Below are 15724 nucleotides of genomic sequence, written 5' to 3' on the forward strand. Positions count from 1 at the left end.
ACAGTATACACAGTCCCTACCTTTCTGACAGATATTTCCTAGCAGCCTGACCTTTTTCCATGGTAAACTCCTAAAATTGATAGTGTCATTTTTATGGTGCAACTTTTCAAAGCAAAGCTCTAAGTCTAGAAGAAAGGACTAGTAAGAAGAAAACAGCCATAGCTGGGAGGCCAATGGCAGAGAGAGAAAGAACTGAGTACATTAAAAAACCCATAAGATACATATTTTATTTGGAGCTCTAAGTTTCAGATGTCCCATATTTGCCAAAATGTACCATGCATTAGTAGCATGAGATATTACTCAAACTAATTCCAAACTGACCCCAAAACAGCCACACACACACACAAAAAAAATCACTGTAACAGCACAGAAACAAGGTTGTGCTAAAAACAGTCTCTGAAAACACCTTTTGTTTTTTTTAAATAGGGTGGAAAATTTAGCTTTTCAGCTCCCAGAAAATATCAAAGCAGATCAGGAATAGTTTTGATAGGTTAAAACAAATGTAAGTGCTAGACAAAGAAAAAAAACTATATTGTTCTGATACATATTCAAACATCATTGAAATCAGAAAAGGAAGGATGCATGTTCTATGTCCTAGCAACCTTTTTTCCCCATAACCCACCTCTAATCAGTACCAATCTGACCATGGACTAAAATTTTCTTCCTAAAATGAGTATATGATTCATTGGGCAAACACAGGTTCAATCCATTGTAAGCTAATTATAAGGAATGGATGCGTGCTTGTCGATTAGTACATGAGAAGAAAATAGTCAAACAATGAGAACTTAATATAACATCCTTGCGTTTCAAGAGTGACCAAAAAAGCAGTTAGCAGTGGGTATCAGATGAAGTTCAAGTCTATGCCACTACATCAAGCCATAAGCAAACATGCTAGGCAGCAAGTCACACTTCCAAATACAGACAGCAGGAAATTGAAATTGACTTAATTGCAAGCTTAATTTTGCTGGTTTTGATATGCCAAGGTAATGGTCTATTTTTGATAACTGCAGACAGGAGGCTTCAATGAAAGGAAAGCACTTTTCCCCCCTTCTCTCATTTCTTGCATAACCCCAGCAGCAGAGGCCACTGCCTCTTGTTCCTATTTACAGTTAATTCTTCACTAGCTGAAAAGTGAAACAAAGAACACGCAATCAAAACACTTTGTTGTTTCACGACTAGGAAACTGTTTACTTCCCTGAACAAGACAAATTCATTTCCTCCTGCATCCTAGTTTGGAAGCTTTGTCTGTGAGTACAAGTATAAATTTCTGTAGCCAACCAAAAAAGACAAGCATGCATGTACATAATTCAAACTGTTCACTTGCATTTCAGAAGGGCTGACACTGTACTTTAAGGCTCATGCTTACAACAACCTTCAAATCATGCCAATGTAACAGCACTTTTTCCTAAAGTGAAATGGTTGGGAGTAAAAAAAAGATTCTAAACCCCCAGAGAAGAGACTGAAGAGATTCTGAAATACTGGATTTGTAAAGCAATAATGTTTCCACGTTATGTACATAGGGGACCACCATTATAAATTTGGTAGTAATTTCTACATAACAATAAAATTAAAATTGACATGTATGCTTCCATTTATGTACTGTATTTATAGTTTGATGACTATAAAGACTGTTCCAAATAAAAATGAGAATATATGGATTAGTAAGGGCAGAAGTTTGGTGAAGTTAATAAAAGGTATTTGATGACTGGAGTTCAGGAATACTTGAGTGACACCTGCTTTCCTCAGGCTAGAACCTGTAGGATATGCAGTTCAGCAATAATGATTCAAATCTTGAATTTCCACTATACTTATTTTCCAGATCTATAGATATAAATATATAAATCTGCCAATGGTTACTTATTCATGTGGACAGTTATCAAACTTCATGTGACACCCAAATTAACTACATTTTTCCCTTGAAAAATGAAATGGGATACAACAGATTTTTCATGAATCAAGATGGACCTACTATCCCTACAGTAGAATTATTAAAGCTATTTAAGAAAAGGAAACAGTCCCCAGATTGCTTTTGTTTTAAAATTAAAGAATGTAAATAGGATTTGCAAGATGACCATCAAAGTAAATTGTAGGATAAAAGCTAAGAAACATAGATACTACCTCCAAGAGCAGTGAACCTAAAATCGACATTGTTTATAGGTGACAATATGAGAGACAATAGAAAATGTAACAGTTTGTATTAGGAACATGAAGAACCAGGAGATCCTGTTTTTTTTTTTTAAGTCCAGACCTTGCTCCTAGAGACAACTGTATTATATAAATGTTACTAATCTAGCATCATATTGAAATCAATTACGTTTCTTGTCTCTCAGTGTTTCTGAGAGGCTGGTCTAGAACCTCTCTCTCCTGATGGTTAGAAATCTTTTGATTTATACCCATTTGTTCTTGTGCCATTATTATCCTCATTTCAATAGCTCTTCATACCCTTGATGTTTTTTTTATCTGCATGTATTTAGAGCAATCATCTCTATGCAGATTTCTCTGTAGCCTAAACAAACCAACTTCTTGTAGTCTTGTCTCAAAGTGAGCTCTCCATTTCTTGGATCATCCTGGTAGCCTTTCTTGTGCACCTCTTAATTTTGAATTGAACTTCCTTGAACACGAACTACCAGATCTGTACAGAGAATTCCAGGTGAGTTCTTACCAGCTGCTTTTACATAGGTAGTAAATATTTCCCTATCTTTTCTAATGGAGTTACAAAGTGGTTTCAGAAAGTAATGGCAATTTTGAAATAAAACCTTACTGTGTGCAATGATCGTTTACTGGATAACATCATTTCTCTACATATAGCTGTAAACAAGGTGGCATCCATGTTCCCTGCTACTCTGTAGTTTCCCACTCACTGCAAGCTATATATTTTATTTCAAAATTGCTGTTACTTTCTAAAACACCCACATAGCTTGCCTGATGCATCCTGAGATCATTTCTGCTTTCCACGGCTGTATCAGACTAGTGGCTCAGCCTGTGATCTACTAATACACTCAGGTCTTTCTTCACCTCTCAAGTCCAGATGACAAGCTTTTTATTATTATCTCCTAAGTACATGACTTTATACTTTGTTCTATTAAATTTCATCCATTTCTACTACAATCTTAAATCAGCTAGTTTTTCCTACGTTATTCCTCTTCTCTTCCATATGGATTATGAATCTCAATTTTATTTACTAGATTTGTGTCCTCGCTAAGTATCATTAGCACATTCCTACTTTTTGCGTTAAGGTCATAAATGAAAACCAGTCATAATACCATCTTTAAGGAACGCCACAAGTAACCTGTTTTGGCCCAGCACAATCTGTTGTAGTCTGCCTGTTTAAATAGTTTCTTATTGCCTTATAATTCTTATGCAAAACCATCATCTCCAGTTTCACATGCAATACTGTATCAAATGCTTTACTGAAGTTCTGAAATTCTTTATTATATTTCCTTTGCAAAAACCAGTTACTTATCATTATCAAATAAAGACAGCAAGTTAACACATATTTTTGGTAAACCCATACTGCATTTTATCTTATTTTCCACGTACCTCTATGCTTTAATTATTCTTTCTTTTGGCAAATGTTCCAAGACCTTGCCAGCTTTATACATCAGACTAACGAGCCTATTTCTGCTCTCATTACAATATTTAAGAAAGGTAGAGCAAGTAGTCTTTCAGTAACACCCCTACATTTGATACAATAATAACAATAACAATAATCCTTGCAGTTTCAATGGCCAGTTTCTATGAGGGACAACATCTAGTCCTTATTTGAACACACTGACCACTTTAGTTTACTGGAGAACAACTTTCAAGATCCCAAGTCAATACATAACTACAACAAATAAGAGCAATGCCATGTAAAAAGAAATTTGACTGATGCTATCAGGAAAAGACTGACAAAGCAGAATTTCTTTCTAAACATTCAGATTTGAAGGGTTATTTTTAGACTAAGAATTAAGCCAAATGCTTTCAAAGATTAGTACAAGAAATTCAAAATAAAAGCACTGAATAAAGGCAGCGTGCTTCACATTGAAGTAATACTCTTCTCACTGTGTTATAAAATTACTGAGTAGCATGAACACGGATAAGATCTGCCAAAGTCAGCTGGCAATCTAGTCACTTCATGGTTTATGTAAACATGCTCAAGACAATAAAATAAGCATTTACCTATCTTTTTTGCTTTTCCCCTTTTGTTTCCCTGCAAGAATTCGTAGTTCTTCTTCAGTAGGATGTTGATACCATCGTAAACTAAAAAGGGAAAAAAATTTTTTAGTTAAACACCATATCAATGGAAGCATTTAACATACTTATGTAAAAGTTTCAGCTACCATTACAAAACTCTTGGTTCAGAGGTGACATCTTTTATTAAACTAAAAAGTAGCAAATATTTTTTTCTTTGCAAGTTTTGGGCACATGCACCCTTCATCAGGCTAACGAGAAATTAAAGATTGTAAAAGTTCTCTTAGGTAGAAAATAAATTCCATTTTGCACAGGGGAAGTTGAGGCTGGAAGTGTATTCCCCTGAGTATGATCAGAGGTCAGGAAAACAGATCTTACGATGACAGGCTGAGAGCCACGGGACTCTTTAGCCTGGAAAAGCGCAGGCTCAGGGGTGATCTGATGGCCACCTATAAGTTTATCAGGGGTGACCACCAGGATCTGGGGGAACATCTGTTCACCAGAGCGCCCCAAGGGATGACGAGGTCGAACGGTCACAAACTCCTGCAAGACCGTTTCAGGCTGGACATAAGGAAGAATTTCTTTACTGTCCGAGCCCCCAAGGTCTGGAACAGTCTGCCAGCGGAGGTGGTTCAAGCACCTACATTGAACACCTTCAAGAGTAAATTGGATGCTTATCTTGCTGGGATCCTATGACCCCAGCTGACTTCCTGCCCTTTGGGCAGGGGGCTGGACTCGATGATCTCCCGAGGTCCCTTCCAGCCCTAATGTCTATGAAATCTATGAGTAGCTGAGAGCCCTTTTGTGAAAATGTTGCTCTGTGATGGGCAGATAAGGCTGTCTTCATCCCTGGAGGTGTCATCCTATGTCAGAGGCAGGCAAGGAGGTGCAAAAACCTTTCCTGTTTATTATTTTTAATATATTGTTTATTATTGTTGCATATTACAGCACTTCAATAAAACACCTGTGTAAGTATGAATGAGATTCAACCTGAACCTTAAAAACAGTCAAGGTCAAAACTTCACTTCATCTGAGGTGAATGGATTTTTTTTTAAAATAAAACAAGTATTTAAGCATCTCAGATCCTAAATTACTAACAGAATGAAATGGCAGTCATTAAATTTAAAAAACCCCTCTTAACTGTGAAAACACTGAATTTGGTACAACACATGGCAACTAAGCCCATGTCTACAGAGGAAAAACAAATCAGGAAAATTACACCATTGTAACTATGCTATACAGACACTACTCTAGAATTATTTTGCTCTAGGATAATTATTCCACTCACAAAGAAGGTAATTTTCCAAAATAAAAAGTGAATTTTATTCAATAAAATGCTAATGCAGCAGAAATATTCTGGAATAGCTAATGCAAAAGTTTTTTCTTTATTACCTATACCACTCAATTTTCCCTTGCAGACCTTAGCATACCGCTTCATGCCCTGACTTTTCTTTTGTTTGCTTTGAGGTGGGAAGGAGGGGGCCATGTCAGCTAGCCCCATTGCTGCAAGCCCCATCAGCTGACAGGCCTCCCAGGCATGGAAGCACATGGGGCGCTCCCCTGCAGCTGCTAGCACCACAGAGGAGTGCCTGGCCAAATATTCCATTAATACTGCGATGGGAACAAGCCACAAAGTTAGTACACATTTATTTGTGAACTAACTTAGTGGCTTACTCCTCATTATCACACCGTTAACTGACTGAATATGTGGTTGGGTCACAACTTAAGACATGATTAAGTAGTTAATCACGTCTTAAGTGTAACGTGTGGCAGAAGCCTAAAAGTGAGCTCTCCCTTAGTCTGTTTTAAGTACATATATTATCTTCAATATTCAAGGATGGAAATGTGGATAAGGAAGATATTGGTCTTAATATGAACAATGGATTTGGAAAAAGGTTACTGGAAAATTTCCATTCTGCAAGTAGTAAAACCTACAAATTTGTAATAGGTATTTCAGCCTGCTTTTAGCTTTGGAGAAGAAACATAAGAGCCAATCACTGACATAGGGGACTATACCGCTCTCTGGAGTTCCTGCCTTTTAACCACCTGCCATAACAAGGGTAATTCACTTTATACTTTCCTAAAGTACAGATTGTGCTAAGTGTGCCTTGTGGAAGAAACAAAAGAACTTGTACCTTAAATAGGGAAATTCCCCATCACAAAAACAATTCCCAGTCATGGATGCCCTTTTCCATCTCTATTCTGGATGTTCATTTGTCACTAGGGTAGGCCACATCTGTGTGTCTTACCAGAGAGAAGGAGGGAGGAAATCAGATAATTTTCCTTAAGAAAGTGGTAAGATTCAGAGATCAATTACCACGAAAACCCTATTGCAATGGTGGGAAACATAAGCACTCTTCAAATAGGAGGAGCCAAAACAAGGTAAATTATTTATCATCATCATTTATCATCCCAGGATCCGGAGGCAAGGAGACTACTTCAACCAAAAAAATGGCATTGGTTTAAGGACTAGATTGGCCAATTGATAGAATTCTGGTAAGCAAAGCCTCCAGCTGCATAAAAGATATGCATACAGCCATGAACGATGCATGCCTCTGGCAGCTGGGGGGGGGGGGGGTGACAGCAGTAAGCGGGGAGTTCCTGAAGACACTGCAGGCACTGTCAGAGGTGACAAGCACTGCCCAGGGGTCAGCAACCACCTGAAGATGCTGCCAGCAGTGTTGGCAGCAGTCTGCAGGGATCATGGACTGCCCGCAAATGCCACCGGCAGTGTTGGCAGCACCTTTTTGTAGGGGGTGAACAGCATGCTCACCATGCCCCTGAATACAGCAGATACAATTTCTCTGCCCTGGGACCATCAGTTCTCCCAAGAACTGGACTTCACTACATGTCAGAAGTTAAAATTTCTTGAAATTGCTTTGGGAATGAATGCTATGATAGCTATAAGGTCTATTTGTGCAAATTAAATACATAATACTGGGTATCAGAGAAGTGTCCCAATTTCAGAAATCTGTCTGACTTAACACTATAGTCTCAGTACACTACTTGGTGCCCAGATGTTATGGTAATACAAATAAAAAATACTTCAGTGTATAAGGTGTAGTACGACTTGGTATTGCCATCTCAAATAGAAGGAGGTTAAAAGGATGTGATTTATAATCTGTGCAGTACTTCAATAATTGCTTTCTCAGGGCTTCTTAATGTTAGATTGTGTAGAAACCTCTTGTTCTTGAACATGCCAATATTAATAAACTACAGGGAACTGACTTTTTTGTTTGAACACTCATACACCTAGCATTAAGGGCTTCCTAGAGAAACTCAAGGCTATATTTCACTTGTTTTAATATAATACAACTATGGACTTTGCATCAGTCAAGAGATTTAAGTTATTTAAAAAAAATGTACAGTGTATGAGAGTGAATTTCTTTATTCAATTATGTATTTTCAACCTATGTAGTCCTCGGTGAAGGATTTGTTTGTGCAACAAGAGTCATATCTAAGACAGATCAAAAGGTCCAAAGCTAGGTTGAATCAGGCCCATGAGTCAGAACTGCTTAATTCAAGGGCTATAAAGAACATCAAGTGTTGCTCTTTCCTCCCTGTCTTTTGTATGACTAGGGCACAAATGTCAAAAAGTTTGGAGGTATGACCTGCTTCAGAATTTGGGGTCATGCCCACAGGAGTTCAGAGACATTGGTGGCAGACCCACAGAGCTACACTGCTGCCTAAACCCAGGAGGAGTCCCTGTGGAGCTGAACACATTACCACTGGAGTTAAATGGAAAGGAATAAGACTGGGCCCAGAAACAAGAAGTTCTACAGACATGAGAAAAATGCAAGTAAGCAATAAGAAAAATAACTAGACAAAATACTTTATGTTCATCTTCAAAAATACATGCAGTTAGCATTCAAGAAAAAAGTTTTAGTACAATGCAAGGACAGAGCTTGCATTAAGGCAGCTATCAAACCTATAAAACAGTACTGAACAGATAAAAAAAAAACTTGTGTCCTGCTAATGAGAAGAGTTTAAAAAAAATCTCATTAAAGTAGAATCCAATGCCACTTCCACTGCATCTTTAGGATGAACACTAGAGAAGAGTCCTGAACAGGAATTTGGACAGAAGTACCTTGTCAATTGTAGCAGAGTTAAGGGATGCTTAAATCACACCTAGGTACAAGACCTTATTGCAGGTCTGTTTGCAAACATGGTTTTTAGTAAATAAGGGTTTGGTTGTTATTTTTTTAAAAGCTCACAGAAATCTCAAGGACAAAATGTAAAAGACATGCAAATGTTGATGTTGCTTATTGGCTAAAAAGCTTTAGCATTTATAATATAAAAACCAGAGAGGTGCTTGAAGATACATGGGTTTTAGTATAACAGAAATTTTTTAAAAATGTAGCTCAAATCTGTTTCAGACAGGATACATATTAAGGTCAACTAGCTCAGGTACTAGCAGCAGTCAAACCACAGGAAGTACAGTGTAAACATAACCTCAGCATATGTGGTTTAAGGCCATTAGCTAGGGAAGAAACTGAAAGACAGCAGTGGTATGAATTCAAGAGTGACTTATGATTGGGATTAATTGATTAAGTTGGAAAGTCACATGTAACAAGCACCTAAACCTGCAAGTTACATGCACACAATTAACATGAACAATTAAAACTCTGTCAAAGTTCACTGACAGTAAAGGATTGGAGAAGTATGATTCTCAATGAACTGAAAAACAGTGCATTTGTTCTCCCATTTATCAATGATAGAAGATTCACTTGCTTTGGAAACGTATAACTTAGGTTGTTTTTTTTTTACATTCTATTTGTCCTACCAAAGGTCTGTATTTTTGTGTGCTTTTTTTTTTAAAATGCAAAATACACAAATTTCTAGTTTAATAGGAAAAGTATGTGTGTGTGCATATTTATGTTAAAAAGTGTAAATTTCTCAATTATGAGTTACCTAGTTCTTTAAAGATAATAAATTTTGTTAGAGATTTAAAGACATTGGTAGAAAAGCCTGCTGGCCTTTGGGAAGGCAGCAAAAACAGAAGGCAAAAACCATAACTTAAAATGGTGCCTGAAATCAAAAGAACACAGAAATTCATGATCAAATGCGAGAAAATTCTCAGTTTAGTTCTCCTTAGAGGAGAAAGTGATGTTTCCCCGCCTCCTAAGCAAAATGAGGTTACTGAGGCTGTCCTCAGACTTAGATTCAGGTTGGGTTTTTTTTTGTGCTGGGCAAAGCAATAATGCAGTCAAATACAGATGAATACTGCAAAGCAAGTTTTCAAAACTGATTGACTTAAGAGGTAACAGGAAAATTCCCATCAAGGTCACTGGGAGAAGAATCAGGCTAGTACTGACTGTGGAAATACAAAGCTATTCACTAACAACATCTATACAGAAAATCCTGCATAGCTCAGTAAGAGAAAACAATCCCAGAAAAATAGATACAACTCAAACTAAGAAGTTCAGCAATATGAAAATCATAAATTTAACAATGTACAAAATCAAAAGTGTTCCAAAAGCATTTGCTATATAGCTGCATGTATTTTTTAAAAGAGGGTGTAAAAAAAGGGGAAAATATGTCATTTGAATAAAGATCACAACACATATTGTTAAAAGATAAATGTCACTTGTAATTTCATATGCATTAAATAACTGTGGAACTTCACAAATAGTTATCCTGAAATTAATTCTTTTAAAGGACCTGAAAGTGCATCTCAAGCCAGTCCAGAGACGTGATACTCCCCCTCTATGCAACTTTGGTCAGGCCGCAGTTGGAGTACTGCATCCAGTACTGGGCACTGCACTTCAAAAGGGATGTGGCCAGCCTGGAGAGGGTTCAAAGGAGGGCCACCCGCTTGGTGAGAGGGCAAAAGGGCAGGCCCTACAAGGAGAGACTGAGGGACCTGAACCTGTTGAGCCTCAGCAAGAGGAGGCTGAGGGGGGACCTGGTAGCTGCCTACAAACTCATCAGGGGAGGTCAACAACAAATAGGTAGAGCCCTTTTCTCCCCAGCACCACCTGGGGTGACAAGGAACAATGGTAATAAGCTGATGGAGAACAGGTTTAGGTTAGAGATCAGAAGGCAATATTTTACAGTTAGGGTGGCCAAAATCTGGAACCAACTTCCCAGGGAAGTGATCCTTGCCCCTACCTTGGGTAAATTCAAGAGGAGGTTGGACAATCACCTGTCTGGGGTCTTGTGAACCCAGAATTCATTCCTGACTGTGGCAGGGGGTCAGGCTAGATGATCTGTTCAGGTTCCTCCTGACCTTAGCTACTATGAAACTATAAAGTGTGCTGTGATATTCAATATCCTGCGGATGAACTCAGAAGTGACAACTTACACAAAAATGTAGTAGTGTTTCCATTCAGATTATCCACTTACTTAGATTATTACTTACTAGAATCCCTCCCTCTTCAAAATGCACCAACTCCCAATATACTTACAAGGTAACTTAAATGCCATTGTTAAATATTAATACTTAAAATATGACCATTAGAGAACAATACTGATTACAACAAGAACATCGGGACAGATTTGTAACCCAGGAGATGCTCAGCTTTTACCCCAATCTACTCTGATAACTCCTTTCTAACTAACCACATCTGAGCTTTCCACCTTGTAATATGGTGAGTTCTTAAAGAGAGAGAAAAGTGGGCTAACCATAAAATGCAGAAGAAAATGGTAGTGAAAAAGTTAAATAAATGCACACACCAGTAAACAGCATATCCAAAGTCTAGGTATACTTGAGAAATCATTGAGAAAAGTGGAGATTTGGGATTTCACTAATAACTTAGAAGGTTATTGTTAAGATCCTGAGAATTATTAACTATGAGAAGGACAATATTCTCTAATGATTCAGAGTTTCTTTAGAAGAATAAGCAAGCCATACAGTTTTCTAAAATTTAAGAGACAGATTTACATTCACAGCAGCTGCTGTTTTTAGTTATTATGGACACAATCATACAGGGAATGCTCCCCTTGCAACTCATTATGTCTGTTTGATCTATTGTTGTGAGAGAGCAGTATATTGAAATTTACACAAATCCTACCCTCTGAAGTAGTCAGAAAATAGGATTTGGGGTAAATTTCTAAAAAATTCTTACATGCAAGGCTAATCAAAATGGGGATTATTAGGAACACAAGGCACTGCAAAAAAGTTGAGCATTATGGGACCTCAAGATATGAATTTGTTTTACTAATATTAAAAAGATAAAAATCACTATGTAGCTCATCTCTTTAAAAATAAGAAGTGCCAGCCAACACTAATTTTATGAACAAGAAGCTTAAGAGTATAAGACGGATGCTTTAGAACAAGCATTTTATTATTTTTTCAAGTCCTATAATCATCCAGGTTCAGGTACAAGCAATGCAGATGATAGCATTCTACTGGAAATAGTTTAAAATTAGTTTAATTTTCTGATTTTTAAATATATAAAAAGGACAACTGTCACCGCATCCATATACACCATAGCAATTATGTTTCTTATCTTACCTGCCACTACAGAGAAGCCAACGAGCAAGAGAAAAGTGAGGTATGATCTTCTGTATGACACTAGCCATCACCATGGTAATCACCAACTGTACACCTATCACAGCCTGTGGAGAAATAAGTTAAGTAGTTAAGTAACAAGTCAATATATGTAAAAGTGCTGAAGTATGCAGTTTTCATAGTATAAAGCAAAAGGTTGCTTTTGAAATAAGAATAAGATGTTTAAAAAAGAGTAAAAAGAGAGGGGCAAAAAAGAAAGAAAAGAAACCTACTACATCAGTTTTCATGAAATGGTCTGAGACTTGCTATTGTCAGCCTTGCACTGGTTCCAAAAAATGCACTGCTAGACCAAAGGACCAGGAATATATATACTGTCTGACAGTTCAGTGCTAGACATGTGTCCCAAAAAACCTCCCCCGGGGACTTCTCTGTGTTCCTGTGATAAAGCCAGTCATTTCTGGCCAAGGCATTTCACAAGCCATGGGACTTTAAAATTATGCCACTTTGATTACTATCTTGCTTTTTGTTCTCACTTCACTTCTGACATTATTTTAAACAGTACAAACCCACTAAAGTTAACAAAGACTTATAATACATTTAAATATCCTACATTTGTAGTTTTCAAGCAACATGCTTCATTTGTTACCAACTTAATTCAGGGGACTAATAACCACAATGGAGAAGGAAGATGAGGAAAGAAGCATCAGATCAGCATAGCATGAAGTTCTAACTGTTCTATCCATCCCAATTATATTCATAAATTCAGACTGAGGAATGACCATCTACCTCACAGTGCTGCAGAAAGACTTCGTGGGTTATAGTGGAGCATAAGCTAAACAGGCGCCAAGAGTGGGGTTTTTGGGGGGGTTTTGTTGCAAAAAGAAAGCAATAGCATACTGGTCTGTATTAACAGAGCAGTCACTTGCAAAGGATGTCATCCTTCCACTCCATGTGACGCTGAAAGTCCTCACCTGGAGCAGTGAGTCCTATTATAGACATTGTACTTCAAGAAATACATGTATACATGGACAAATTAGAAAAAGTCCAGTGGAGAGCAATAAAAACATCAGAGGTCTAGAAAACAGAATTTATGAGGAAAGACTAAAAGAACAAAGACTATCTAGCCTGGAAAAGAGAAGAGTGAGTGAATGAGTGTGAGTGTGTGGCGGGGGGGGAGGGAAAGAGATTTGATAAATCTTCAAATACCTAAGGGATGATGGTGATAAATTTATCTCTGTGGCCAAGGGATAGGATAAGGAGTAACAATCTCAAATCACAGCAAGGGAAATTTAGATTAGATATTAGGCAAAACTTTTCACAATGAGGGTGGTTAAACAGTTGAACAGACTATATTCAGAGAGACCATGGAAATGTCATACGACATGTTTAAGGGCAAGTTAGACAAACACCCATCTAAAATGGTTTAGTCAGGAACAATTCTGCCCTGGGCAAAGAGTTGGCCTAGATGACCTTCTAGACCCATGTTTCTATTATTCTGTGCACCACAGGAACATAGAAGAGACACGATCTTCACCAATACAAAGCTGCTTAAGTAAAGCATATTCAGTTCTTTAGAAGTAGATCAAACCCTCCCTTACCGCGGAAGGCAAAAAAAAACAAACCACCCCCCACCACCCCAAAAAACCCACCAACAGTCCACAGCCCACGCCAGTCTGAGAAAATCCTGCCTTGATCTTGAATCTGGCAATTTGTTTGACCTTGACCTCTGACAAGACCAACCAACTGGGTACCTCAGAAGTTTTTCATTACAATTTAGGAGTACTTGAGTATACAGGCCAAAATCCAAAGCTTTGGAGTAAAGGGAAGACGGAAAACAGGGAAAAAGGAAAAATTCCATCCCACAGGTGCCAAATAATATATATTTAAGAAGGGCCAACCTTTGTTAGCAACCAGAAAAACCTTTCTATATAAAATTACCAAAAGCCATGCATAGGCAAACAAGTTTGTACATATTTGTTCTTACACAATATTTTTCTTTAACTTAAATAACTTTGTCTTTCTTAATATTTATAACCCTAATAAATTACCTTTATAAATAACTTCCCTTTCTGAACCTCTTTTGTTCCTTAAGTTAAATCCAAGCTCTTTTAAATCTCATCTCATCAAGACAGGACGATTACGGAAATGAAGACCCTATTAGCCCTTCTCTGCATCTATCCTAGATTTTAAAAAAATGAATTTAAACCAGTGATTCTCAAACAGGGTTCTGTGGCACCCTGGGATGCCTTGAGAGCCTTTCAAGGGTGCTGAAATGTGCATCACAACTTTAGCACTGTTAGGTATGTAAACATGATTCAAAAGATAAACCCAAGAGTTCTTTGCAACAGAGGAATTGCTTTATCTTTCTGTGGTAAAAACTGAGTGAAAACTAAGAACTGACATTTTTCTGAGGTCCGTCTCAGTTTAAAATCAGTAGTTCTCAAACTTTTCAATCAGGTGACAAGAACTGTCCACGCTATTCTAATTGGGGTCTTACCAATGCTTGAACAGTGACTATAATAATACATTTCTCTTAATTTGCCCTCAAATTGGATTAGTTTTTTCACAGCTGTGTAAAGTGGAAAAAACCTTGATTGGTTATCCTCCAAATGAGTACACTCAAGTCCTTCTCTTCCTCCATCACCTTCAAACTACGAACCCCCAATAAGACACAATCTTATGGAAAAGGTCCTTGTATTAGCCATTAGTACATGGCTTCGCAACTTTACTATTAAATTTCACACCATTTCTCTTACTCTAAAAGATTATCCAATTCTTCCTATATGATAATCCAATCCTCCTCTACACTTGAAATCTCTCTCAACTTTTGTCTTTTGAATTAGAGATGGCACACACATTTCTTACATCACAGTTGCTAATGAATACATTCAAAACAGCATAAATCCCCAAACTGATCCCCAAGGATCACCACTAGTAATCCCTCTCCAAGCAAATAACTCCTTTTTTAATATAACCTGTTGCAATATCTCCTTTAGAGAGCTCCTTTTCCACTTCACAATTACAGTATTAATCCTCAGCTAGTAAATTCCCACGAGAGAAAGTACCAAATGCTCTGCTGAAATCTAGATGGATAAGGACAAGCCAACAAACCTGTTCTAAGAGGTCAGTTACCCTGTCACAAAAAGATACTAGCCTGACATGATCATTCTTGGACAAAATCCATGCTGCATTTTGCCCAATCTTCTGCGATCATGTCCTTGATTAGTCTTTCCTTCAGTAGCTGTTCTAGATAGCTGGTCTTCCACAGTATTTAAGTCAAACTAACAGGCCTCTAGTTGTCTGGGTCTCCATCCTCTGCCTTTTATGATTCCAGGCACTATGCATGCTCTTCTCCAACAAGAGGGCATTATCTTCAAATTAAATTCAATGCAAATCCATGCTACAGGAGTTGCCATTTCTTGGGAACATTCTTTCAATATATTGAGACTCTATCCCAGACAATTATCTAGTTATGTCACAGTAAGCAATCTAAGATTTGCTTCCACATCAAACGTGATAATTTCCATTACCATATACTCATCCCCACTGCTTCAATTTTCAGTAAGCAGGAAGACAAAGCATTTGGTACTTTAATACTTGGACTATATACCTAGATTATCTTTTCTCTCTATACCCTTTTCAGCACATAATAACGCATCTTCTTTCCTCCCAATTCTTTTTATATAATGTGACTGAAGAAGCATTTAGTTGATTCTTTTGGGCAAAAAACTTAGTTGAACTGGCCCTTGAATTCTTGTTTTGACTCCTTTAAAAACAAAAAGAGACAGCTCTCTTTATTGATCAATCTTTTTTCCATTCCTTTCAGCATCTCTACTTGCTCTTGATTTCCTGTTTAAGATACTTGCTCATACAAATAGACCTGTAGCATTTCTACAATTTTTCCCCTTCTACTTGGAATAAATTGTGTATGTACTTTTCACTTAATGTACTTTTATGCCTCTTCTGCATTTTAATACTTGAGAGCTTGAGCCTACTTATTTTTCTTAACTTCTCTAAGTTTGCTCATCTGTAGTTCAAAACATAAGTCAGACTTAATTCTTACCAATTGTGCAATTTTAGTTTAAACTGAATCAACTT

At 37.4% G+C, this 15724-nt stretch overlaps 1 protein-coding gene across 2 annotated transcripts in view; it reads right to left on the reverse strand.

Annotated features, from left to right (window-relative positions):
* Positions 1-15724, reverse strand: part of TMEM161B (transmembrane protein 161B) — a 69276-nt gene that overhangs the window by 40319 nt on the left and 13233 nt on the right. For both annotated transcript variants that reach the window (XM_090038226.1, XM_090038225.1), the window contains 2 exons: positions 11630-11733; positions 4162-4242 (listed from right to left, as the gene is read on the reverse strand). In XM_090038226.1, coding sequence (XP_089894352.1) covers positions 4162-4242; positions 11630-11733 — 185 coding nt within the window. The remainder of the gene's footprint in view (positions 1-4161; positions 4243-11629; positions 11734-15724) is intronic.

Source organism: Crocodylus siamensis, chromosome 3, assembly GCF_052110815.1.
Source record: "Crocodylus siamensis isolate JL-2025a chromosome 3, ASM5211081v1, whole genome shotgun sequence".
Classification (NCBI taxonomy): Eukaryota; Metazoa; Chordata; order Crocodylia; family Crocodylidae; genus Crocodylus; species Crocodylus siamensis.